The 27,359-nt window shown below is 39.3% G+C and overlaps 1 protein-coding gene across 1 annotated transcript; it reads left to right on the top strand.

Annotated features, from left to right (window-relative positions):
* Positions 1-183: 183 nt before the first annotated feature.
* Positions 184-26,641, top strand: LOC143282784 (uncharacterized). Its single transcript, XM_076588552.1, has 7 exons — positions 184-346; positions 1,002-1,278; positions 1,899-2,123; positions 7,672-7,755; positions 17,738-18,350; positions 21,639-21,795; positions 22,212-26,641. Exons 2-7 carry the CDS (start codon positions 1,015-1,017, stop codon positions 22,435-22,437), a joined length of 1,569 nt encoding a protein of 522 aa, XP_076444667.1. The 5' UTR covers positions 184-346; positions 1,002-1,014; the 3' UTR covers positions 22,438-26,641.
* Positions 26,642-27,359: the final 718 nt, after the last annotated feature.

Genomic DNA, 27,359 nt, shown 5'->3' with positions numbered 1-27,359 from the left:
GAAGCAAAACCAGAAACCAGTATCATTTTCTTTTTATAATGTTTTAGAAATACAAACCTGAACGGTCTCCATTTATTTGCAAAAGAGAGACACATTTCTGGCGATGTTTCATCGAGATTTACAAGAGTTACGCATAAAAGAACAGTTGCCATCTTTTCCAAATAAAACATTTAATACAACCAAGATGGAGGCTTGTTTGACTTTCGTTTGTTCTCTTTGATGAAATGGGAAATTGCCTAGTTTTTACTGTTAAAATTAATGGGTCTGTCTGAAAAAGAAAGGTTGTGACATCAGCTGTATCCTTCTACGCTGAGGATCTTGTCGCCACTATTGTTTGTTTGTACAGGTATGATATTAAAATGAAGATTGACTGACAAGTGATAAGACATTAAACAGTCCCAGTAATGATGCATTTGCTATTGAGACAATAATGTACGGTATCGTACTTTTCGTAGTGTATGCTCGATCTCCACTCACAATTCATACACTAAATAATAACACCAAACATACGCACACATTGATAAACTCATATCACACACACAACTCCAACAATATCAGCTTAGGGAGTGCTTGGAAAAATAATTGTCTTGAGATTGACATTGAATTCACCCAGAGTTGGATTGTTACCCAGAGTGTGTGGAGTTCCAAATTTTTGGATATTGGAACAAAAACCATGTTCCTCATAACAAGCACAAGACACACTTACTGAGTTAATAGTGCAAGTGTGGTATGCATACAGATTCATAGTACAGTTTCAGTGGGTGGAACCTTTGATTTTTCTTGTGATGAATTGAGATTATTTACAAAATGATGATTCACCTTGGTTGCACCACTACCATATTACTTTGTAATTGTATAATGAAAACAAAATTGATAAAGCAATATAGATTTTTTTTTTTTTTTTTTTTACATACAGATTTCATAATGATGAAGTATTTTGCTCCAATGATTGCTGTTAAAACAAACATTTGAATTTAGTTATGGTATTGTGTTTCATTCAGGAAAGCGACAGTCATGATCCGTTTCCTGTCTCGCATGGCAGTGATAGCTGTTTCCACGTCTGTCGTGGTGCCTTACACTGTCGCTACACTGTGTCATCTGCTGTACAGCCATGACCCCCAGAAAGGGCGCTCACTGCTGCGTTCACTGAAACCTAAACGGGTGTATGCCCTCAGTGTGGCTGTCATGCAGAAGATGGTGCTTTATGTGCGCTATGCTCATCTGTACATTCAGTGGAATCAGTACTACATGACTGCTGACCCCTCCATCATGGTGAAGGTAATGCAACTTTACAGGGAGTCTGATCAGTAGTTTGAAAGTGACAACTTAGGCAAATTATGACAACATTTATACCAAACAACAATTTAAAGAGGGGGTAGGTAAAATATTAGAGATTTGAAGCTTTCATCTTTATTACCCAGCATTGATCAAATATATATAATCTTGTAATCATGGAAAGCAGTAATCCATTCTATGAGAAAAACAAGCTTCCAATTTGATGCTTCCTTTTTTTTTCTTTTTTTTTTAAATTGCATCCTGTGAAACTACTGATGAAAATTTGTCAAACGTTTGTCATTGGTTTGGTAATTTTGTTTTTTGTTGTTTTTTTTTTTTTCGGGGGGGGGGGGGGGGGGGGGGGGGGGGGGGGGGGGGGGACTTGGGAGGGGGGGGGGGGGTTGTTTCATCATAAATATGCATGTGTATACACTTTTGAGTCAGTGACAGCATTTTTTTTATAAATTCCATGTTCTATCTTAAAGATATTAAGTTCATATGGAAATTCCTGAAAACAAAAATTGTACATTTCATGGTAATATTGCATTGAAATATTGTACCTATCTGTTGCAAAACATTTTTGTGTATCATGTTTTTCAGATTTTCATTTGATTTGTCCACAGAATCTGGCCTATGGCAGAAATAACTGCTGTCTTGATCTTCATTTACCTCTGTCTCACCGTCTCATACAACCCATCAGCAAACGAGAGAATAAGCCAGTGGTGGTTTTTGTGTATGGGGGAGCATGGTCTTCAGGGGATAAGAGCATGTATGGGGCTTTGTGTGCTCAGCTGGTGGAAAGTCTAGATGTGCTGGTTTGCTGCCCAAACCATTCAACTTATCCACAGGTAAGTCATTAAGAAGGTGAATTTCTTTTATGTGTAATTGTGTGTAATTGTTAACCCCAAATTTGTGTCCTTGGGTTTTGGATAGGACATGGCCTTTTCATTTAGAAAGAAGAAAATAGTACATTGCTGAAAGCTCAGATAAAATCTTTACTTCAATATCAATGGGTCATTCTTCAGTGCTGCTCATGCAAACTGGGAATTGGAGACAAAAAAATCTGATTAAACACAGTTAAAACTGTTTAATGATATAAATCCTTTATACTTTCAAGTACATTTGGAAGAAAACAAGAAAAGTTACTTATGACGATGTTGTGTATGGATTATGTAGGGACATGCATGTCAGTAACACTTGTGACAATGTGACTCGAGGTGCTTTATGCTGGACACAAATATCTGACAGAAGCAATTAAATTTCCCTGAAAGACTTTTGATACAATTGAAGAATAACAATGAATATCAGTGTTTTCATGCACACATTCTTGATATACAAGGGAATTAAATGTGACACATGTCAGAAGCGTTGTAAGTCCAGTAATTTGTTTTCCAACATTTAATTGGAGCTTTGTTAAAATTAGATAGTACTGTGTTATGCAGCTCTTGAAATCAAAGAAATGCAGCAATTATCAATATACAGCATGAACTGATATTCTCAGTTACTGGATGATTAATCTAAAGGGATAACACTTGTGACGTGACACATTTTATAAAAGGAATGATAACACTGAAAAATTTATATGTGTGTTTTTCACTTGCTCAAAATGTCTGGATTTTTTCCAAATGAAAATTGTAGTTATATATATTTCAAAAAAGCCACTTTTTAAGTAGAGTCACACAGTACAAGCATGACTATAATGTAGCAGAACTAACAAAATGGCTGAGATCAATCTGTTAAGCTAACATATATAAATGAACGGATGCAAAGTTGATGAAATAAGCTTATCTCCACATTCAAAAGTTAAATTTTCCAGATTTGATTTGTGGTGAACACTTGTGGCTTACCACCATTTATCAACCCTTCATTGTCAAATTGACCCAAGGGAATTACTTGAATAGAAAATCCAGTCTGTTAACATCTCAGATCTATTTTTGAGATATTGATGAAGTAATCTGCCAGGCAATTTGTTTTGTAGCTCTGTTGATTTTATCAGGAAGAAAAATGTCCACAAATGCAACTCATGGGATGTAAACAAATGTTGATTCTGCTTGTTTGATAGTTAAAGCAAATTTGCTTGAAAAATGTAACAATGTAATGAATAATTGATAGCGATAACCTTGCAACCATACAAACTTCCATTGATGGTTTCATAGTTGATTAAAAGTAAAACTTTATTGAACGCTCCTGACAAATGCCACACAAAAGTTGTTGAAAACTAAGCTTTGATCAGTGTCTGTTCTGATGAAATTTATGATTGTGATTGTATCTAAAGATAAAATGAATTTTATTGAAACTTCTGGTGTTTTGAATGCAGTACAACGGCTTTTATTTTGGAACGTTTCTGCCCAACCTTTTTTTTTTTTTCAATAGTTGTTCATCATGTACACATTTTTCAACACATACACCACTCATACAGTCAATCATCACACCAGAATGTTGTTTTCCTGACTAATTTATTCACTGAAGTGAGTGACTCCCCAGGTATGTTCTTGTTTCAATAATCCAAACTCAGACATGGATTACGCGATCTTTAATGTGCATATTTGAAGATCAAATATGCACATTAAAGATCCTGTGATCCACGTCAGCGTTCGGTGGGTTATGGAAACAAGAACAAATCCAGCATGCACACCCTTGAAAATGGAGTATGGCTGCCTACATGGTGGGGTAAAAACCGTCATACGTGTAAAACCTCACTCTTGTACATGTATACGAGTGAACGTGGGAGTTACAGCCCACGAAGAAGAACAACAACAACACATAATAATTATTTTCTCTATTCATTTTACTTCAAGAAAACATACACTTTTACATACTTTTGAGCATTATTTTAACCTGTCCAGTGCTTGTAAGACATCAGCTGACGTCCTGCACAGTGTTGCCAAGGTGTCTATAAGACATCCACTGATGTCCTGCATCTATTCCGAATTTTCTTTCATTGGAGTTTCGTTCAGTGAACATAAACATACTCTCTCTGAATGGTTGGTTTTACCCTTTCGCTGCCAGGGAAATAAGATTTAAGCGAAATCTATTTGCCGGGTTTTTTTTTCCAAAAAAAATGGGTATATATTTTTAAAAAATTCTGTGCTCTTTGTTATTGGAGAAAGACCCATAAAAGTATATATATTTTCTGAAAGATAAATTAATAAAGAATACAAAACACATGATTTTTTCCAATTTCATAACTTTTCAGTAATATGCTGTTGTTTTGAAATCAGTGTTTTGTTTTTTGTCACATTTTCAACTTGTTTGTTACAAACATTAGTCAGATAATTTACACTATAATATATTTTCTGGAGAAATGGATAATACCTGTCCACATAAATTATACTAGAACAACCACAATGAAATTAAAAAAAACAAACCCACAATGCATTGACTTGTGACTGCTCCAACTCCAGGTGATAACATGGATGTGAGGCCACACCCCCTTGGTCTCCACCCCCTCCTCTTCACCCCTCTCACAGGTTTCCACACCCCTCCTCTTCACCCCTCTCACACAGCCACTTTATCCAGTTCTCATCAGACTGCGTTGGCTGAGTGTGTTGACACAGTGTGTCCTGCAAATAATTTGATCACTTTCTGTCGTCTGCTGTAGCTGTTCAGCCGGCATCACTCACTGATAGTCATATCACTGATAGTCTCTTCATTGCTCCCTTTATTTTCTATCATATCGTCTGATAAAAGTTGATCACTGTCTTCTTAGAATTTACGCTTCAATTCTTTCTGAGCATCAGCTAACGAAAGCAAACTTAGTTGATTTTGTGAATCTCTTGAGCATGGCGTCCGACATTTTGCTGTGCGAGCGAGGAGCCAGGTACAAACACTGCGGCAGTAACCCAACTAAAACATTCAAATAAAGGACTGCCTCATGACGTAGCGGGTTTTCTAGCTATGAATAGAATCTAGAATGATTCCCCAGGCTAAAGCTACCAGTATGTTTGTCAACGAACTAAATGCAAACCAAGGAAAAGTCAGAATATGTCGATAACAAGTTATCTCATCATTGTGGCAGCGAACCGTACACGCTTGCGCTAACAAGTTATCTTGTCATATAGGCAGCCTAGGGGTTATTGTGTATATGTGTATGGATTATAGAGATACCATTTGTATGAGCATACTTTGGTGGAAGACAATTTTCTTCTCAATAATGATTTGTGAACTGGACCAGATGAAGCGAGCATGGAAAGAGGGTTTTGGTAATATGCAAAAGAGGTATCAAAACTTTGTCCAGCAAAGACAGTGGTCTCAGTCAGTGGATTTACACAACTTGCAGGCTATGCAAATAATTATGGACAGAAGTAACGATAGAGATGGATCTCTCTTGTCTGATGATTCATTTGAATACATAGATGATGATGACATTGACATCAACATTTGACGACTGGTCAGTCTCTGCCATAGCAGTCATCACTTTTGAGCAGATGACAGTGACAGAGATATGGGCAAGGATGTGGTGTACTTTGGGAGTGGGGAGGTGAGGGAAAGGAGTGGTGTAAGACAATAGGTTTTCAGCCAGTGAGAAAGCATAGAACTAGAACGGGGTGTGGCTATAGATGTCAGAGAACTATGTCACTGATAATTGCTGCAGTTTGGTCAACTGCCACCAATGCATGGTTTTCATGAAACCCAGGGTCAAAAGTGCAAAAGACAGGAAAAAAGCATGTTTTATTTTATTTATTTATTTATTTATTTTATTTTTTTTTTACACTTTTTGTCACTGACAAGAGCAGCAAAATGGTTTGCACAGCAGATTATTTTTGTTGGCCCACGTGCAGCACAGCCTGAGTGTCATCAAAACGCTTATCCCTTAGAAGGGAAAGTTCTTTGGCGTTACAAAGCTTAATTGCGCAGTTCTGAGAATATGATTGACCCTTTATGTTGATGGAACCCACGTTTATTATTGTCGGGACAGTTATTTACTAACGTGTCTTCAACTAGTGCAAGAGTTGTGGTGGTTATCACAAATATATAATATGTTTTATTTGTATCTATGGGTATATGCTGACATAGTGACAACAAGCATGCCATTCCCAGCTATAGTCTGTATTCATTTTGGATGTCATTTGTTGTACAAAAATGGTTATCTTCACTGAGAAATGCCCGAGGTTATCTGCTGTCAAAATAATTAGGAAAATAGCCCAGATTCAGAATCCACTTTCATTTTCCATTACAGAAAAACATTTGCTTTCTTTCAGTATCTTATATAGCTTTTTGCCAGAATTTGTTTTAATTATTACCCCTGATTCCTCAAAATTCCCGGGCAAGGAGAAAGTTAAAAAAAAAAAAAAAAAATTTTTTAAATGATAATAATAACAATAATTTTTTTTTAATTTTTTTTTTCTGGCACTGAATGTGTTAATATTTCTTTTTTTTTTTTTTTTTTTTTTTTTAGAATTGGTTTTTATCATGCCAAAAATTCCAGTAGTTCTGGAAGTCGAAGGTTTAATGGTTGGGGATTTGCTGAAATGTTTTGTTATTCATTAGATGGCCGTACGTGAAGGTGTTTACTGCTATATTGTATTTGATAGTTTATTGCCATTATATGCACCTGAATGGTGAGGGATTCACCATCTTATATTTTAATACTTATTTGATTTTGTGTTACTTGTTACCCATTTTTGACTCACTTGTGTAAACAAAGTGAGTCTGTGTTTTAACCCGGTGTTCAGTTTGATTTTGTGTTACTTGTTACCCATTTTTGACTCACTTGTGTAAACAAAGTGAGTCTATGTTTTAACCCGGTGTTCGGTTGTCTGTGTGTGTGTTTATGTGTGTCTGTGTGTCTGTGTGTCCATGGTAAACTTTAACATTGACATTTTCTCTGCAAATACTTTGTCAGTTGACACCAAATTTGGCATAAAAATAGGAAAAATTCAGTTCTTTCCAGTCATCTTGTTTAAAACAATATTGCACCTCTGGGATGGGCACAAAAAAATAATAAATGAAGCCTAATTATATGCAAACTGCATTTACTGTTATATTTATATTTTTTGTATTCTCTAAACTTGCCACTTTGATCTGATATTCTGACCCAACAACAAGAGTAGTCATTATTATCATTTTTGTTCAAACAGGAACTTCTTTTGCTAAGCATGGAAGTTTTATTTATTTTGCAAACGTTTTGGTGCAGATAGTAAAAAAGGGAAATTACTCTGTAATTAATGCTAGGGGACTTAATTTGCTTTAAACTGATCTTTCTCATCTTAAACATTACATTCTGAAATTATACTCAATACATAAAAAGCTTGTGTGTTTTACTCTCAGTCACAAGTGAGTCTTGAAGGCCTTGCCTCTCTTGTCTTGCCTTGTTTATGCAGTTTATCTGTTTTTTACATGTATTGTGTTTGTCAGCTACAGATACAGAGTAGAATTCTCTCCTTTGATTTGCAGGGCTGTGTGGACGACATGATTCAGGACATAGTGGACTGTATACAGTGGATCCATAACTGCATCCATGACTATGGGGGAGACAAGGTAAATCAAGCTCAAATTTACTTCTTTTTTTTTTCTTGTTGTTGTTGTTGTTGTTGTTCTGTTCATGCTTGCTTCTGGTCATTGAAAACCAACATAATTACCAAACAGCAGATCCTTCACCCATGAACAGTCTGTGATTAGTGAACTTGTTTTTTTGAAAAAAAGATAGAAATGTTGAAAAGACATGTATAAAAGAGAGGGAAAAAAGAGAATAAAACAGAACTAAAAATTTGCATTTAAAATAGTTCATTGTCAAGCACAATATCCAAAGTTAAAGAGTTCAACTTTCAGTCTAAGAGTCCTGGTTCCAGTTCATGTTGGATTAAGGGTGGAGATATATTTCATCTCCCAGGTTGACATACTACATACAGACGTGCATGAGCCTTAACCCCTCATATATACAGTGTAAAAGATCAAATATGCATGTTATAGGTCCCATAATCTATGTCAGTGATTGATGATGTTTTGAAACCAAAAAAATATCCAGCATGCACACTTCCCAAAACAGAGTTTGGCTGCTTAACACTTTCACTCCTTTGAGGTTTTCTGCCTGTGCAACCTTGCCAGCCAACCCATGTTTTGGTCTAGTTGCATCAACAGGGAGGTGTGCTTCACTTCATTCACAATTTTATAACTGCTGCTCAACCAACAGTTACCATTCTTGACATAATGATTGAAATATGATTTTGACACAAACGTTTAACTGCTGAAGCTTCAAGAAACCGGATGCAGTGATGATGCAGTGTTTTATTTGCACTTTTGAATCAAAGCATCAAGCACTTGCTGTGCTGTAAGCTTTTGATGTTTGCCATAGTGATGCAGAAGGCAGTATAAAAAACTCATTAATTGTTCAAATTACTGGGCGCAACTTCTTGTGCATGTGAGGAAGGAAGTTCTGTTCTAGTTACTTCCCTTCCCTGGCAACTTGACAAACCAGTTTAAGTTAACCCTTTTTTTTTCCATCTAAATGCTATCCGGGCTCACTTGGAGGATGATGAGCTGCGGTGCCTGCCCAGCATTTAGGTGAAGGGTTGAATGAGTTGAATAGCAGGTAAAAACAGTAATACACATAATAGCCTACTCATAAGTCAGATCAGAGCCCATTATTCCCTCTGGCACGTAGGGCTGCAACGAATATCCGCCACTCTCTGAATAGTACCCCAGTGTGCTTGAGGGTATTGAGTTCTTCACCTGTTCTGCACCAGGTGTTCTTTGTCCTTCCTGTCTTGAGTGTACCTTCTGGTATCCAATGAAGGGCAGTCTGAATGATGTGACCTTGCTCTCTTTGCATGACATGCCCAATCTTGTTCCACTGCCTTGTCATGAGGATGGTCTCCAAGTTCTCTTAATTGCACTGGGCAGGTAGTTGTTGATTGGAGCTGGTATTGGGCCAGAAGATTCGCAGGACTCTTCAAAGGTTTTTTTTGTGTGGAAGGTTGACAGCTTCATTCGATCACTCTCAGTCATGCTCCAGTGTTCTGAACCATAGCGTACACAACTCAGGTACATTCTCAGCTTGGTGCTGGTGCTGTACTTGAGGTATCACCATACATTGTTCAGCATTCTGAAGGTTATTCTGGCCTTGTTGAGACGGCTCTTGATGTCTACTGCCTGCTCCTCCATCATGTTGCCCAGATACACAAGTTCTTCAGATGTGTGTAGGTCTGTTCCTATTTGGATTGGTGAAGAGTTTGCAATGTTCATTGTCATCAACTGTTTTCTTTTTCTTTTTTCTTTTCTTTGCTGCCTCGTTATCTGCACTGTTTCAGTGGCATTACTCCCACGCTGCTTATTCCGAGTCCCCTTTTAAACAGCCACACCCGGGTTCGTCTGTCACAGTCCCAGTATCGGCAGTCTGCAGGGAATCATTGATGTTAGGTCGCCAGGAGGCCACACACCAGAGGAGACCCTCCATTGCTGCTGAGTCACTTCGGTGGTATTCACTGGTGCCTGTTCTGATTTTACATGTGTTCAGCGCTTAACTTTTAGTTCATCACAGTAGCGAACTTGACCCCGCATTCAACTTGGGAAGGGAAGGCACCGATTAAGAATAACACGCAGCAGCCGGGATGGTTAGAACTGTGGCCTGGAAGAGATAGCAGCACAAAGTGCCATGGGTGCTCTTCCGTGTTGCGCCTCTAGCTGTTGCCAGCTGTTGGGAGGGAGAAAGACCAGCAAAGCGGTGTGTGCTGTGCCGAGCAATGGCAGCGGCCACAGAGAGAATACAACACATCTTCTTTAACATCTGATTACACGTTGCTTGTCACCGTAATTGTTTTATTAACAGTACGGTTTTAAAGAATACAGTCTTAGCTTCAAAACGATAGGAAACTCCGATTATTTTTCTCAGGATACCTGTTCGAAAAAGTAGGTATGCTTACCACCATTTTGTTAACACATACATTCTGACACATTTTGAACACACTATATCTAATTTCACAGAGTTAGCACAACACACAAAATGCATTCCGAGCACAGTATAATACACTGGCATGCTGCTCACTAACCCGTGTTGACCATTGGAAAGTCTGGGAGAAGCTGTAGCATGTCAAAGGATTCAACTATTGTAGCTCGTGCAAGTACTCCACTGACACACACTGATTCATCATTCAGTCAGTCACACACATGGAAGCGAATAACAGTCACTATACATATCTGGATGTCAGCTTTAGTATTTTGAAGAAAAAAAATCAGTGTCTGCTGACTGCTTTGTGAAAGTGGTGGTCATCACCATTCAGTCATTGGCAGTAATCACTAAACTGATTATTCTGTCAGAAGAAAGGACTGACACATTATCAAAAAGTCCTAATCAATTGTCCACTTCATAAATTGCCTAACATTTAACGTGGTCAAGTGTGGAGCTGCAAGCAGGTTACTACTTTTCACTCTTCACCCCAAGCAAGCTGGATGGGCTAGCTTGCCCTGATGGAGAGAAAGTCAGAGACAAAGTGAGATGAAGATAAGAAAATAGAGAGGGGGGAGGGATGGTGACGTAGAGTGTGAGTGAGATAGAGAGACAATAAGAGAATAGAAAGAGAGGGGGTGAGGGGCAGAGAGAGAGAGTGAGTGAGGCAAAGAGAGATTAGGACAAGAGAATAGAAAGAGAGAGAGAGGGGTAGGGGGCGGAGAGAGAGTGAATCAGGCAAAGAGAGATGAGGATAAGAGAATAGAAAAAGAGAGAGAGAGTGGAGGGCATGGTGGGTGGAGAGAGAGTGAATGAGGCAAAGAGAGATGAGGATAAGAGAACAGAAAGAGAGGGAGGGTGGAGAGAGAGTGAGTGAGACACAAAGAGGGGTGGGGGGAGAGAAAGAGAGAGATGTGGATAAGAGAATAGAGAGACAAGGTAAAGAGAGAGGGCTGACTAGAGGGAGAGTGAGAACGATAAGAGGAGGCAAAGAGAGAGATAAGAGAAAAAGGTGGTGAGAGTAGAGTGACACAGAGATGGGGAGAGAGAGAGAGCGATTTCTTTAATTCAGATAAAGAGAGAACGATTTATTTGATAATCCAGAGAGAGAGAGAGAGAGAGAGAGTACGATTTCTTTAATTCAGATAAAGAGATAGAGAGAGAGAAAGATTTATTTAATAATCCACACAGAGAGAGAGAGAGAATGATTTCTTTAATTCGGACAAAGAGAGAGTAAAATGAATAAATGCAAGAGGGGAGATGCAGTGCGAAGAATGAGTGATGAGAGAGAAAGAGCAGGATATAAGTGGACAGCACGTGTTAAAAGAAACAGAAAGAAGAATGAAAGAAATAAGAAAGACTGACAAACAGAAAAGACGACAGATTCTGGTCCTCTGGTGAGAGAGAGACAGAGAATGAATGAATACTGAATGAAAAGGTACAAAAGAAGAGAGAGAAAAAGATAAAAGATATTAGAGAGAGGGTGGTGAACTGAGAAAAACAAAGAGTAAGCAAGAGAAAGAGAGAGAAGAAAACAGAACGAAATACGGAAGGAAAGAAAGAAAATGAGAGAAGAGGAGGTGAAGGAAACCCTGCTCACGAATTTCTGCTGTGAAAAATACACCACTGCCAGTCACAGTTGCCAGCAAACAGTTCTCACAAATAAATGCTGCGATATTAAAAGACCGGTTCCTATGGAGAAAGGTACTAACCACCACCAGAAAGAAAAATGTCTGAACTATCTGAAAGTACAAACTTTAATGCCACAGAATCTCACGTACGCTCACAAGCCCACCCATGAGGCGTGGGAAATTGCCGCGTTTTAATACAAGACAAAGAAGGGTCAGAGGAGGGTTAGGCGGGCACAGCGGCCGAATGAGTTTACGGGTCTGGCACTATCAGTGCTGTCCGCGGGAGCTCGCTGTTGGCTAAGTGTGCGGTTCTGTTTAGAACTTGGACAGCTGTGATTTGACATGCTCAATACACCACCTACTAAGCCCCCTACTGACAACAGTAAAGGCTTAGTTGTGGAGCCAGACTGAGTGAGTGCCCCTCCCAGAGTTGAGACTGCCCACCTCCCTCCAACAACAGCCCACCATGAATCTGCCAACACGGAAGACATTGAGTCGAGTGATTGACAGGACTGACCCCAAGCACGGAAGTGGAGAGGTATCGAAACTGAGGTCACTATGACAGCAGGGCCTGAAAGGTCACAGACTTTTGGACTTTTTTGTTTATACTGATGATGGAGAAGGAGGAGGAGGAGGTAGATGATGATGTTGCTATGGAGGTCCATTTTGGTTTGGGACTACATGACAAGGCTGTACTCTATACTTCATGTCATAATGATATCCCAGCATCAGCCAGGCCTGAGAGATAAGACACTTGCAGTGTTGGTCAAGTAATCAGAGCAACACACCCAAAGATGCATCCTGAAGTGGATAATACTCTACTGTGTGGACCCAGTCTCCCCATTTAAACCCATAGCATATTCAACTCTGGGTTGAAGCTGGCTATGGGCTGAAAAAAACACCTCCACTGGGATTCGAGCCCACATCCTCCCAGCCGTCAGTCCGCAATGCTAACCACTTCACCACAGCCTGGTTCAACTCTGTTTTCTTATGGCTGATCTTCAGGCCTATATACTTTGCAAAGTTGCTGAGATGGGTTGTCTTCTCTTGCAAGTCATGAGTTGGGAGACCAGTGCTAAGTCATCTGCAAATTACAGATCTTCCAGCATTGAGAGCAGAGTCCATCTGATACCTGTTCATCACTCAGTCTATGGCCGTGTTAAAGAGTAGTACCTACATTAAGCATCCTTGCCTCACCCCTGTCTTTACCTCAAAACTGTGTTCACTGTTTCCTACTTTGCATCTGAGGTTGGTGTCAAAACTCTTGATGAGAAGGATGATCTGCTGTGGAATCCCATGAGCATGGAATTTACACCATAGGCTTTCCCTGTGGATACTGTCAAAGGCTTTCTTGAAATCTGAAAAATTGATATAAAGCAGTTTCTGCTACTCTGCACACCTGCTGAATGATATTAGGCAGGGTAAAGATCTGGTTAGCACATTCTCTTCATTTCCAGAAACGTGCCTTCTCATTCCATGGCTGCTTGTCTGCTGCATCTGAGATGTGTTGTATGATAGTCTTTGCAAGGATTTTGCTTGGGATTGACAAGAGAGTGATTCTGCACCAGGTCTTTCAGTTACTAAGGATGCCTTTCGTTGGAATCTTAACAGTGACAGTGTTCAGTCATCTGGGTTCTTCTCTTCCCATTTCACTGTAATGAGTGGCTGAAGCATCTTGGGTCTGCTCTGGGTCTGGGTCTGCTTTGAAAAAGATCTGCATTGAGGTTGTCTTGTCCAGGGTCTTTTCCATTATTGAGGCATGTGATAGCTGAAATGATTTCTTCTATATTGGGTGGTTCAATATTAACATCAAGGTCAGTCTTTGCTTCTTGTATGTCACTTGTCAGCCTCAGTTATTGTTGGTGGTCTGTTCAAAATTTCTCTGATGTGCCCATCAAGCTTCCTGTTCTGCTTCTGATGGAAGCAGCTGTCATAGTTTGTCTTTGATAGGTGTGTCTGGTTCCATGGTACTTGCTGCAGACTGTCTTGGTTGTTTTGTACACTTTCCCATGCTCCCCTCTGTTTGCTGTGCCTTCTGCCTGACTTGTAAGGTTTGTCTATGTACACCCTTTTGTCTGCTTTTGTTATCCTCTTTACTGCTTTGTCATCTTCCTTGTTCTGTAGTTTGTACAACAGTCTCTGTTGCAATCTGTTCAGCTTGGCCTTCATCAGCTGCTTCTTTGTGGTTCTATTTTCAATGATTTGCCATGTGTTTGTTTCCATCCGCTCCTTTTATTTTCTTTTGTCTGGTTCCTGAACAGGTTTCACTAGTTTGGATGTATGCTGCTCTGACTTGTTCCCATTTAGTGTTGATTTCATCTGGGTCTTGTTCTGTGTGGTTTTTAATGTCTGTTAGTGCCTGAAACCTGTTCTTAAGGGATAGAATGAAAGCACTCTTTATTCTTGGGTTTTGAAGTTTCTCCACATCAAATTGGAGGTGTCCTGTTTTTTCTGTGCCCTGTTTTTCTTAACAAAATAGTATAGAGTGGTAACTCTCCATACACAAGGTACACAACTTCAAATCAGTGCTACTTACGCTACCGATTGAGCTAGCACACAAGGTAAATAAAAGGTACATTGTTCCAAACTCAGACTGTTTTTCTCAGTTTCCATTTCATTGCTGCTGTCACCAGGTGGTGATCACTGCCAATATAAGTCCCTCTTCACTCTGACATCCAGAAGTGATGTTCTCCAGGTGCTATTTGTCATCAGGTGGTTCATCGGTACTTGTCTCTTTCATTGGGGGAATAAGAGATCAGCTTCTGTATGTTGTTGTTTGGGAAGAGGGTCTCTCCAACGAGGTTGTAGATGGTACAAAGTTCCAGCAGCCTTTCTCTGTCGTCATTCATAGTGCCACAACCTTCTTACCCCATGGTCTTGTTGTAGTTCTTGTTCTTGTTTCCAACCTTTGCATTCAAGTCTCCCATTACAATCTTCACGTCATGACGTGGTGTGTCTTCAAGTTCAACCTCATAGAATGCATCTTTGTTTTCTTTTTTGTCACTTTTGTATGTTGGAGCATAACACTGGATGATGGTGGTGTTGATGTGTTTCCCTTTTACTGTAACCTTTATTCATACAGTAAACAGGGAAACTGTGGACCAAGCATACAGAAAGAAAGAAAGAAAAATCAGAATCAAAGAAAAAGAAGAGAGGAAAAAAAACACACAAAAAAACCCCCCAACAACCCACAGCTTCAGTACCAAGTATTTTTTTTGCATATGCTTCTTATTTGCTAGGCAGATTTTGATTACGAAGGGTAATGATTAACAAAAAATTCTAGAACACAAACTACTGCAAGAAAGTCTCTATGGCCCATACTTTCCTGAAAGGGAAATGGAACAGCCTATCAGTTTCTTATAGTTTAAAGCTTACTTAACAAACTAGTTGGCAATGAGTGAACCATTAATATGAGAAAAGAGAAATTTCACATACTTTCTGAATATATGTTTTAGATTCTTAGTAGCAGCTGAAATACACCTAAAATATATGAAAACCAAAAACTCAATTTGCCGCCATACCTTATGATGTTATGTACATGTATTCATGATTTATAATCCAAAGTTCTGGTATTCTACACAATTTCAGCCCATGATTTACTCACGATTTCTTGGCAGCTGCAATACGAATGTAGCTAGCAAACTAAGTTTTTTTTTCCAGAGAAATAAAAATCACACACACACACATGCACACGCACACACATGCCACACCTGCCTGTGCCATGCCCACTCACCTCATGCTCATTTTCAGTCAGTATCAAAGAGATCAGTAGTGACCCATTTGGCACACAGTGCATGGGAGAGGGGTGAATACAGTTTAGATTTTCATCAGCAGGTGATGGCTGATCCCTTTCTTTGATCAGTGCCTGCATGATTTTCAAAAAAGCATGCTTCTTCAGTGAGTCATGCAACACACGACATTGCTCCACCCCACTTCATCAATCTTTCCCTCCCTCCCTGTCCTGACGGATTGTATTTGAAACAAGTCTGGATCAGCCTCAGAGCTATTCTTGGCCTCCTGCCCACTCTTTCCTTCTATTGCAACATCTAGCTGTACAAATACCCCTACCCTCCACCCTCTGCAAACCATCACTCTCGCGTCAAGCAAACCATCTGAAAAGATTTTGTCACCACAAGCACTAACTGCATCATCTTCAATGATTTGTAAAGCTTGTGCAACATCTTAGGTGACAAAATCACAAAGTTTGTTTGGAACACATTGCTGTTTCAAGCTACTAGAGCCAAACTGTGCTTTGTCATCCACCATCTTGAAATTTTCTGTGTGAGATACTGACAATATCAGTAATGACCATACAGAGCGTAATTGACTGTCACTCCTCATGGATAACGAAAGTAGACATATCAAGCTTCCTGACTGGTGGCTGTTGGGACACATCAACATTAAGATTAAATGTAACTGTGAAAAATCATGAAATGATATGTAAGTACATCATGGAACAAGTAGTGAAGCATTTTTGCTCACACACACACACACACACACACACACACACACACACAAATATATATATATATATATATATATATGTTCTTTATTGACTATATTATATATAAATGATACTAATCTTTGATTGCATCAGAATGGAATTGTTGTGTCTTCGGTAACCACAGAAGACATGTGCACTCTGATTTCCGTATGCTTCAGTCCAGAACATTAACGTATTGTTAAAGCCTCAGTTGATACTATTTACCCATGTTTTTTCTTCATTTTTGGCAGTATTGTGCCAGAATCATGGAGCTAAATTTCTTCTTCATTTTTTGACACATATTCTTCTTGTATTTTCCCTATCCCCTCTCCACCTCTCTTCATATCCTTTTTTGACTCACTTGTGTAAACAAAGTGAGTCTATGTTTTAACCCGGTGTTCAGTTGTCTGTGTGTGTGTGTGTCTGTGTGTCTGTATGTCCGTGGTAAACTTTAACATTGACATTTTCTCTGCAACTACTTTGTCAGTTGACACCAAATTTGGCATAAAAATAGGAAAAATCCAGTTCTTTCCAGTCATCTTGTTTAAAACAATATTGCGCTTCTGTGATTGGCACAAAAAAAATAAAGAATGAAGCCTAATTATATGCAAACTGCATTTACTGTTATATTTATATTTTTTGTATTCTCTAAACTTGGCACTTTGATCTGATATTCTGACCCAACAGCTAGAGCAGTCATTATTATCATTTTTTGTTCAAACAGGAACTTCTTTTGCTAAGCATGGAATTTTTATTTATTTTGCAAACGTTTTGGTGCAGATAGTAAAAAGGGGAAATTACTCTGTAATGCTAGTGGAGTTAATTTGCTTTAAACTGATCTTTCTCATCTTAAACATTACATTTTGAAACAAGAGAGGCAAGGCCTTCAAGACTCACTTGTGATGCACTTTTTTTTTTAAATCCAAGCTTTTTATGTATTGAGTATAATTTCAAAATGTAATGTTTAAGATGAGAAAGATCAGTTTAAAGCAAACTAAGTTCCCCAGCAGAGTAATTTCCCTTGTTCTGCTATCTACACCAAAACGTTTGCAATAAATAAAACTTCCATGCTTAGCAAAAGAAGTTCCTGTTTGAACAAAAAATGATAATAATGACAGATCCTTTGTTGGGTCGAATATCAGATCAAAGTGCCAAGTTTAGAGAATACAAAAAATATAAATATAACAGTAAATGCATTATACTCAATACATAAAAACTTGGATTTTTTAAAAAGTGTATCACAAGTGAGTCTTGAAGGCCTTGCCTTTCTTGTTTTCTTTTTTTTCAGAATTTCTGTTTAAATTTTCTGCATATTTTGACAATAACATCACATTGCAGCAAACGCATACATGCATACTCTCTTACTTCTTTGCTTTACTTTTCCTTCTTTCCCGATATTCACTTATTGACTGTTGTTGGTGATAATTTACCCAACAATGATCATGATGGCCTGTCATTGCTTAGAACAAGATCATGCTGATTGGACATTCCTCTGGAGCCCACCTGTGCTCCATGACCTTGCTGGAGCTTCTCCATGACCAGCAGCTCCATGTTGGCCCCTTCCCCCCAGAGGTGACAGAAGCCGCCAGCATGCTGTTCCACGAGAGTCACTACGGACGTCAGTTTTCTCACAACTCTGGTCATGGAGGAAAAGACCCTCTGGAGGACAGCTCTGGGTCTTCAGAATCTTTTGCAGTGGTCAGTGAGAATGGGAACAGCAACAAGGAAGGTGAGGCAAGTGGCATGGACAGCAGCATGGCTGGGACCTTGACCAGTATGGTGGAAGTTTCTCACTCTGACATCACTCCAGAACTTGAACAAATGCAGTCCTCTACAGCTGCAGTCAAACACTCTGCTGAAAAAGGAGACTCTGTGGAAAGCAAGCTGGAAATGCAGGACCAAGGCAGTGGTGGTGGTGATCATGGGGTGAAGGTACATTCACAGGAAGTAGGAGAGGCAGAAGAAGAAAGTGGGGAAGAAGATGACGACAATGACTCTGTTGTCACTGTGAGACCCAAAGACATAGAGCGGCATTCCACCTTGATTGACATGGCTCACTCCATCAAAGCATTTGTTGGTAAGGTTTGTTTTTTTTCTTTCATTTTTACACATGTTTAACTGTGAAAGACAAGTATGTTATAAAAAAAAAAGAAAAGATGATCCACATGTTCACTATCTTAAAAAATGGCACCTCAGGAGTTTGGCTGCTGACATGGTAGTGTAAAACAAAAAGATGATCCACATGCTTCACTATCTTAAAAAATGGCACCTCAGGAGTTTGGCTGCTGACATGGTAGTGTAAACAAAAAGATGATCCACATGCTTCACTATCTTAAAAAATGGCAACTCAGGAGTTTGGCTGCTGACATGGTAGTGTAAACAAAAAGATGACCCACATGCTTCACTATCTTAAAAAATGGCAACTCAAGAGTTTGGCTGCTGACATGGTAGTGTAAAACAGACATGCACATGGAAGTCCATCTACCGATTAGAGCGAACACGGCATTGCAGCCCTCAAAGAAAAAAGTGGTAGTTATGAGGGCTGCCCAGCATCCTGTGAATTTTGGAATTGTCATCTTTGTCATTATTATCACCGTTTTTTTACTTTACATGTGTTGGCTGCAACTACCTTATTCATGCCTTTTCACGTTTTGGCTTTTGTACATGACAGATTTTAACCTGTCATATGGGCAGCCATGTTCCCTTTTCAAGCATATGTGTTGCTGGATATTGATTACTTTTTCTTAACCTGCTGAACACCAATGTTTCCCATATCGCACTATAGCGAGTACTTTACGCCCAAAAGTCTGAAAAGGACCCCCAGTTTTCAGAACTGTATGTCCCAAGGACGCACATGATTTTCCTGACAAGTTTTGATTTCTCAGTTGATCTTTTAGGCTGCCAAATCTGCAGTAGCACTGTCAATGAAGAGCAGATAACAAGTGTTTGGAGTTGCGCTCCTTGTATTTTGCACCGGCATTGGATATTATTTCGCAGACCTTTCTAGTATTACAATTGGACAGTAGTTTTGTATGATTCAAGCCTCCAGACTGTGGCACCGCAAAACCAAATAAACACACACACACACACACACACACACACACACACACACACACACACACGACAGCAAAAGCCAATAAGCGCCACACGCAGTCATCACTGGACAAATTTTCGTGGGATTTGAAGTCAATGCTTTTTTGGCATGTCAGCTGAACCAAGTCAACGTTACGGCAGTATTCTTCATGGCTGCAGTTAGTATTCAATTTTTAGATCAGGGACTAATCAAAAGCTGAAGTACCGAACAATGTCCGCTTTACCTGCTGGTACTTGTAGTATGTTTTGTTTGAACGTGTGGGTGGGTTCTGTCTCAGTCTCATTTGGACGTTGGTACATTTCACTATCGCCATTGTCTTTGATTACTCACACACACAAGCACATGAACACACACACACAATTTTACCGTCAGTGACGCACATACACACAGCCACCACACACAAAGAGATCTACACACAGATGAACTTACGAACGTTGATTCACATATGTTTTACCATCGCCGGCTTACATTATATCACTGACACGCGCGCACATACACATACACAAGCACATGCACTATCAGACACCCATCAGCACACACATATATGTGCACCCACACTCATGCACGCAAAAATGCGCGTGCACACACACACCTACATGCGCATTTGCATGATCTCTATTCCTGGCTGTCCAGTCCCTTTTCACAACAATCACTTTTTAGCAACTCAGCTGACAAAAACCTTGTAGCGCCGAAGTGCAATACACCAAAAACTTGGTAGCAAAAGAATAGCATTAAGCTGGATGAAATCAGCTGATGAAGTGACAGTACACTGATCGACATGGCTTGCTGTGGCAGTTATCAATATCGCCGTTGTTTGAAACATATACACATGTGCGCATGCAGACACTGACACACAGTCTCTCTCTCTCTCTCTCTCTTTGTCTCTCTGTCTCTGTCTCTGTCTCTCTCTCTCTCTCTCTCTCTCTCTCTCTCATTCACTCATTCACTCAGAGTTGCATTGAAAAGAATACACATGCAAGCACACCTTTACACACACATTTTCTCTCTCTCTCTCTTTTAAATCTTTTGAAAACACATAGTGGAATTGAACACACACACACACACACACACACACACACACACACACACACACACACACACACACACTCACACAGGAGTACACAAACAAACAAAGGCTTGAAATTGAAAAGAATACACATACATGCAATGATGCACTCATAGACTCTCTCTTGATCTCTCCCTCTCTCTGTTTATGGATATATGACAACTAAACAAGTAACCAATTATTGAATGAATCACCATGCACCTGCAGAATACTTTTTTTTTTAAGATGAAAATTTCTATTTTTGATCGCAGGAGAGCCTTCCAAATGCCCATTTGTAGAATGTTAGTTATTTGCTTTAGGAGGTCAAATAAATATGCTTATCACGTTATGTTGTGTTTTAGGTTATCATTTTCTTGACATGTTAAAACCAGCAGAGAGGCTGGCTTAGTAAAAGCAAATGGCAGTGAAGTTTTTAATCCTATTTGAGCAACAGAGAGACGAACGCTGTAGCTGAGATAGTGACAGTTCACAATGAGATGAAATGATAGTTTATGTACAGTGGAAACCAAGAACAGGCTGGTTGAGAGCAAGAAAAGTCTTAACTTGACAAGGCATTATCCTTGTGTTTATTGTGCATGTGTATATGATTGTTAAAGTGGTTATTTTTAATTTGATATGGGGACCGTTAAAAATCCATGAAATTTACACAGAGGGTTCCTGGGACCCTTACATTTTATCTTAATGGGAAACATTGGAACACTGACATGGTTAACAGGATCTTTAATGTGTGAATTTGATATTTGGGGGAAAAAGAGGGCGCTAGCCAGCGGGACAAAGGGGAGGTTACTTACTTCCGGGAGGTTATCGGCCGTAGTTTCGTTTTCTCCGCATAGGCGGATAGTAGTTTGCACAGGCAGGAATGTCAGACCCCTGCTGAAGTCTGCACTAGTTGGGTCACGGTAAGTATGTTATTTAAACGTAATTTTAGATAGAAAATTTCCTTTTTGCATGTGCATACACACAAATGGGATAAAGGCACGAGCAGATCTGTACTTATATTGACCCTGGGAGGTCAGAAAAATCTCCACCTATTACCCACCTGGTGTTGATACATGGACCCTCAGATTGAAAGTCCAACTCTAAGCATTTGGTTATTGCACTCATTAATTACCATCATTGTCATTATGATATGTTCACACACAGTTGAAAGTAGTGTTGTGGTGGGCCAGACTATGTATTGTATGATGATGGTGTGGGTCACACAGGACTGGCAGGGGTGTACCACATTGGGGACCACTACCAGTTTGAAACATGGCGAGGGATAGAACACATGTCTGGCATGATGCCTGCCATGTACGGACCCGAACACTTTGAACGCTTCTCACCCAGCACCATTCTTCTGTCACTGGAGGCACCCATTAGGTTAGTACTAAGTTATGTCCACTGTGATGTGCCTGTGTTGTTTTAAATTCAATAGTGGTATCTCTGTGATCCCAACATGGGGTGAATATAAAACTTGCATTGTCTGTGTAGCTTTACAGCTCTGCAAATTGACATATTTTGAAGCAATATATGTAACCAGTCAAGCTGACATTTGGCATGCTGGCTAATTCTGATGTCTTCTTAGGTTGAAAAAGGAGCTTATTTATTGCTTGATTATGAATTACATTACATAAAAAAAAATTATGAATTCCAGTCAGTGAATGCAACCTGTTGTGGTATGATGTAACATGAAAGAAATACCATTAATGGTTCTTCTTCTTTCTCAGCCCTGAAAATTGAAATGGTTTCTTTTCAGTCTGCTAGGCTATAAGCAACATGATTCTACTCCTTTGCAGCTTACCTCGCATGGTTCTGGTACATGGCACAGATGACTATGTCGTGCCCGTGACATCCAGCCAGAAATTCACAGAGAGACTGTCCAGGGTTGCAGCAGATGTGTCTCTACGCCTTATCCCAGAATGTGACCACTATGACATCTGCTTTGACCTCATGAAACCCTCCCGGCGCTTTCATGCCTCTCTCATGACATTGCTGCTTGAGACGACCAACAGTGTGTTTTAATGATGTTACTTTGTGTCCTGATTTACGCTTGGCATTACTAGATGAAATGGAAAGATTTGTAAGTTGTGAAAGTTGTAAAGTTTGTGCCTCCAGATGTGTTTTCTGTGATGTGATGCTGATCTTGCACAGGGACTGTACAGATTGCCCAATTTTGAAGACAGAATATATATATATATATATATATATATATATATATCTCTCTACAAGGGTTTGCACAAAGGCTTTTGAACCTTGCTTTGGTGGTGTAATTTTTTGTCCTTTGTGTGAGTTTTAAGTCTTGAAATGGAAAAGGTAGCAGGTTTTTGTTGTGTATTGTTTCGATGTTGTCCAGCAAAAAATGACAGTTCATGAAAATGTTCAAGAGAGGGCTGAATGTTCAGGAATTCACTTGAACAAAAGCGGATGTCCAATGCGTGTAATATAAAACAGGTATATACATGCTTGAAATAATGTGGGCACACACACACGCACAACTTTGAATGCATTGGACAGACAACTCTGCAGTCTTTATCTTCCCCTGTGCATGCATGCTAGTGTTGTGTCTCACACATTGCATACATGAAGATGAAGCCTGCATTTTACTTCCTATGCATTTTGTGCTTTGTGGTGAGCATACTAGTGATGGAATATACATGCACACATGGAGATGTGCAGTATGTATTTGTGTATGGAGTGTGTACCATGTGTGTGTGTGTGCGCATCACTTCAGGATCTACACAAATTTGGCAAGGATTGCTGTGTGTCTTGTTTAGCATGGTGCAAGATGTGGACATAGCTGTCTTACCAATAACCATGCTAGTTAAGGTTTGACTGATTGACTGTGTCATTATGAAAGGGAGAACTGTTTGTCAGTCTTTTTGTATCAAAGTTTACAGGTAATTGTTGACAGTATTTTAAACCTGCGCTCACAGAATCTTGCATATCACTTATCATTATTGTTTTTTTTATATACAGCTTTGAAAGTGTTAAGGTAGCTGCATGTTTTGTGTGTATTTTGTTGCTCCTCATGTTTCTTGTAGCTTCAGGTGGAATGTGCAGCCTGTGAAAGCTGATGAAGAATTGGGGACCTTTTGGGGGAACTGGTGGAATATAGGGCATTTGCTTGGTGCTCATTTGAGAGGATTATGCTGTGGTTGCAGTTTGACTACTTTGTTGGCCAACATGATGGTAGGTGTCACTTCTCTTTGTGATCAGCGGTAGTAGTTTCTCACTGGTCTAATTGATCACTGCTGAGTAAAGCCTGATGTTTACAAAACGTCATCAGTTTGTGATATTTCAACAAAATATTGTGTAGCAAAGTTTGGAAAAAAGTTTTGGCAAAGAGTTATGTAAATCCATGCTAATCCTTTCATGTTTTTTCAAGTGGTTTGGCAGATGATATAGCTGTAAAATGGTTGACATTTAAAATAGACTTTTTTGTTCATAGTGATATTCAGATGGTTATATGGTTTAAATTTGATAAATTAGACCCACTGAATCTGTTGATGTTTGGTGACAACATGTTGATTTGGACAGTGTTATTACTTGAATAAACTTAGCTTTATTCTCCCAATCATGAGAGACACAGTTTTGAAGGTTGCCCAGATTGGTTCCTGAGCATAAAAAGGATATTTTGTTAAAGTGGAGAAATGTATAAAGGTAACTGTTGATGGAAAATATTTATTATTTCCTTAGTGCTAGGCTTTCTCCCAAAATAGAAAAAGCCCTAGGCATACAAATTGCCCTGAAACAGAAACACATGTGGTAACAAACTTCACCGCAATCTGATGTCGCATTGTATTTGATGAAACAGCATGTTTGTCAGTACACCTCAGTCATTGGCAAATCAATGCTGGTTGTGTAACAATGGAACAGCATCAATCATCTATCAGTACACTTCAGTCATTGGCAAATCAATGCTGGTTGTGTAACAGAAAGACAGACCTGTTTTTAGAATTATATTTCACTTCCAGTAGTTTGTTACAGGTTAAGGTTGTTCATAACATGCACCAGTGTTAAGTGTACAGAAATTTGAACTTAATCCTGTAATTTAACAATGTGATGCAGTTAAGTTTGCAGTTATAACCATGAACTAGAAAACTGTTTAATGAGTTTGAATGTCAAATTTACAATATACTAAACTCTCCAACAAACCTCTTCAAACTTTTGTGGGACGGACAACTGAAACATTTGAACAAAGTTTCAGAAATCAAATGAAGTAGTAGATTTGAAACAAATATATGCACAAAGTGCGGCAGCCAGTGAACAATGTATAATCTTTCATGTATTTGAACAAGAAAAGGAAATAGTTGTAATTGACCAGTAAACTTCATTGTGGACATTGGCCTTTGGCTGTTTTTTTTATTTTGGTTAAGCACAGGGATCAATATGGAAGAGAAATGAAAGATTGTGGCCCACAAATTACGTTTCATTGTTACGCTGCACACGTGTGTGTGTGTGTGCGCACGTGCATATATATGTATTAGCACGTTATCAGTTCTTGGTTTTTGTTTTTTCAATGTATTCATTTGCAACTGTTCAGCACTAGTTTTATTTCTTAGTTCAGTGTTTACTTGGATATATGTACATATATATGTGTGTGTGGTAAAAACAAAAGTTTTTTTGTTCAATTTTTATAGCAGATGCCTCCAGTGTAATCAAATTAAATAGAAGTTCTCATACACTGCCCAAGCAGATTTCTTATAATTATAAGGACTATCCAATTTATAGTAAAGACATTAATGCTTCCTAGACTGTTTTCTGTTTATGTTTCAGAATTAAAGGTTGTGAATATATTAGATGAGTGGTAGATGTGCAAAGAAATGTCTTTGCATCAATATTAAATATTCAGTGAGATTGTATATATTCATTAATTTATCTGGCCAGTCTGGCTTATCTTCTTGTTATTATCATGCCACCTTAACTCTGTCTATACAAAGATACGCTGTAGCATACCTCATGCGCACAGTGCTTCTTTACTGTGGTACGCTACAGCATAGAGCGAGTTAAAAAATTTGTAGTTCATAGGTTAATGGTTTTGTGCAAAACAAAATGGCACAGATCTGTTCTACAGTCACCCAAAAATGCACCTGTACTTTTATTCTGGCTGAAAATGCCTTTGAGTACAATACATGCGAGCGTACAGTCACCCTTCTCGTTCGACAAGATGGCATCTCTGTCAACTTCTGCATGTACTGTGGCTCAAAGTCGAATGCAAAATGATTCTATAGTGGATATCCACATTTGCCCATCAGTTGCCAGAATTAGGAAGTGTCTATGATTACAAAAGACCACATTTGTAAAATTTCTTTAATATGAAATAAACTCACGCCTTTGTGTCAGTTGTAAAAAAACATGTTTGTTTTTTTCAAAATATGATAAATCAGTAATCGAGTGCTTTGAAACTTCGCAGAATGTTAATCCATTCTGTTCTTTATATTATCACAAAATTTCACTGCTGTATGTAATTGCATTCTTTTTTAGATATTTTTCTTGTGACATAAACAAACAGCCAGTACAGAGAGTATAATGAAGGAAGCCATCAGGCAGTATAGAATGAGTTCAGTATTTTCTTGCAACTTTTTCAACCACATAGAAAACATGTTTTCTACATACCTAAGTGTTTCCTTAACTGTGCAGACTCCGGCCCTTGCAAACGTGTCCTTGGAAAACCTGTTTGTTCAGTATTTTTTGCTTATAACTTATTCAGGAGCATTAATGTATATAAAAAAAAAAAAAAAAAAAAAAAACCAAAACAACAACAACAAAAAACCAGTAGAAATTGGTAAGAATTTGAACATGATTTATGATGCTGATCTTGCTGTAAATATGCAAACTTTGTCTTCTGTTGAAACAAATTTTATGTTCTTTGTAAATGAATTTATCTCTGAGTTAATCAGCCTGCCCCTCAAATCCCCTCCCCTCACCTTAACATTAAACCACTTTGAAATCTTTGAGCATAAAAAAAGGATAATCAACCTGTTCCTCAAATCCCCTCCCCTCACCCAAACATTAAACCACTTTGAAATCTTTATGCAGAAAAATGATATACTCCAAAATTTCAAATAGACTGAACACCACTGGCTGTTCTAACATGCTCACTGAGTAAAAGAAGTCAGTGTGTTCCTTTATTAACCCCAGGGTTTGATGCAAATGAAATGATGGCGTTAATGTAGCAATGAGGTGATGTAATAAACTTTATTTTTCTCCAAGTTGTCCCACTTTCCTAGAGGCTGTCCCATGTTTTCTGTTATATTTGTTGTACTGTGATGAATGAGTGCATGCCCTGTGAAAAACGGTCTTCCCCCTTGCCCATCACACTCATCAATGGTGGTGTGTCCATCGAGATCGATGATGACCATCGTTGTCATCCAGCTGGGGGATGGGGGGAGGGTGGTGGTGGGGTGGGGGGGGGAGGATGGGATGCTCATGAATCTATCTGAATGCGCAGATGGCTGAATAGTCCAATCTGCGCACGAAATGTTCGCCGACAGTTGGGGCAGACAAAGACAGGCATACCATTGTCAGGGAGCTTGTTTGCCCGTGACTTTCTGGCCTGCCTCTTCTGAACAGCTGCAGCAGTCCTGTTGGCCTCGCACAACTTGGCGCCTTTCTGCACAGTAGCGCGCCATTTGTCACGGTCCACTGCAGATTCCTCCCAGGAGTCAGGGTTGATATCAAACGCTTTCAGAGAGACTTTCAGAGTATCTCTGAAGCGCTTCTTCTGACCTCCGTGTGATCTCTTCCCTTGTTGCAGCTCGCCATAGAAGAGCCTTTTGGGCAGCTGATGGTCTGGCATGCGTGCCACGTGTCCAGCCCAGCGAAGCTGGGACTGCATCAGGATGGTGAAGATGCTGGGAAGGGTGGCTTTTGCGAGCACCTCTGTGTCTGGGGTCTTGTCTTGCCACTTGATGTTCAGTAGCTTCCTGAGGCATGTTGTGTGG

Source organism: Babylonia areolata, chromosome 1 (genome assembly GCF_041734735.1).
Source record: "Babylonia areolata isolate BAREFJ2019XMU chromosome 1, ASM4173473v1, whole genome shotgun sequence".
Lineage (NCBI taxonomy): Eukaryota > Metazoa > Mollusca > Gastropoda > Neogastropoda > Buccinidae > Babylonia > Babylonia areolata.
The sequence above is the reverse complement of the archived record's forward strand: the minus strand, read 5'-3'. Positions and strand labels throughout refer to the sequence as shown.

Excerpts from the sequence above, each read along its gene's own strand:
- LOC143282784 (XM_076588552.1), top strand. The coding sequence starts at position 1,015 with ATGATCCGTTTCCTGTCTCGCATGGCAGTGATAGCTGTTTCCACGTCT. Across the intron at positions 1,279-1,898 it reads ACCCCTCCATCATGGTGAAG|AATCTGGCCTATGGCAGAAA; the intron begins GTAATGCAACTT and ends ATTTGTCCACAG. Across the intron at positions 2,124-7,671 it reads ACCATTCAACTTATCCACAG|GGCTGTGTGGACGACATGAT; the intron begins GTAAGTCATTAA and ends TTTGATTTGCAG.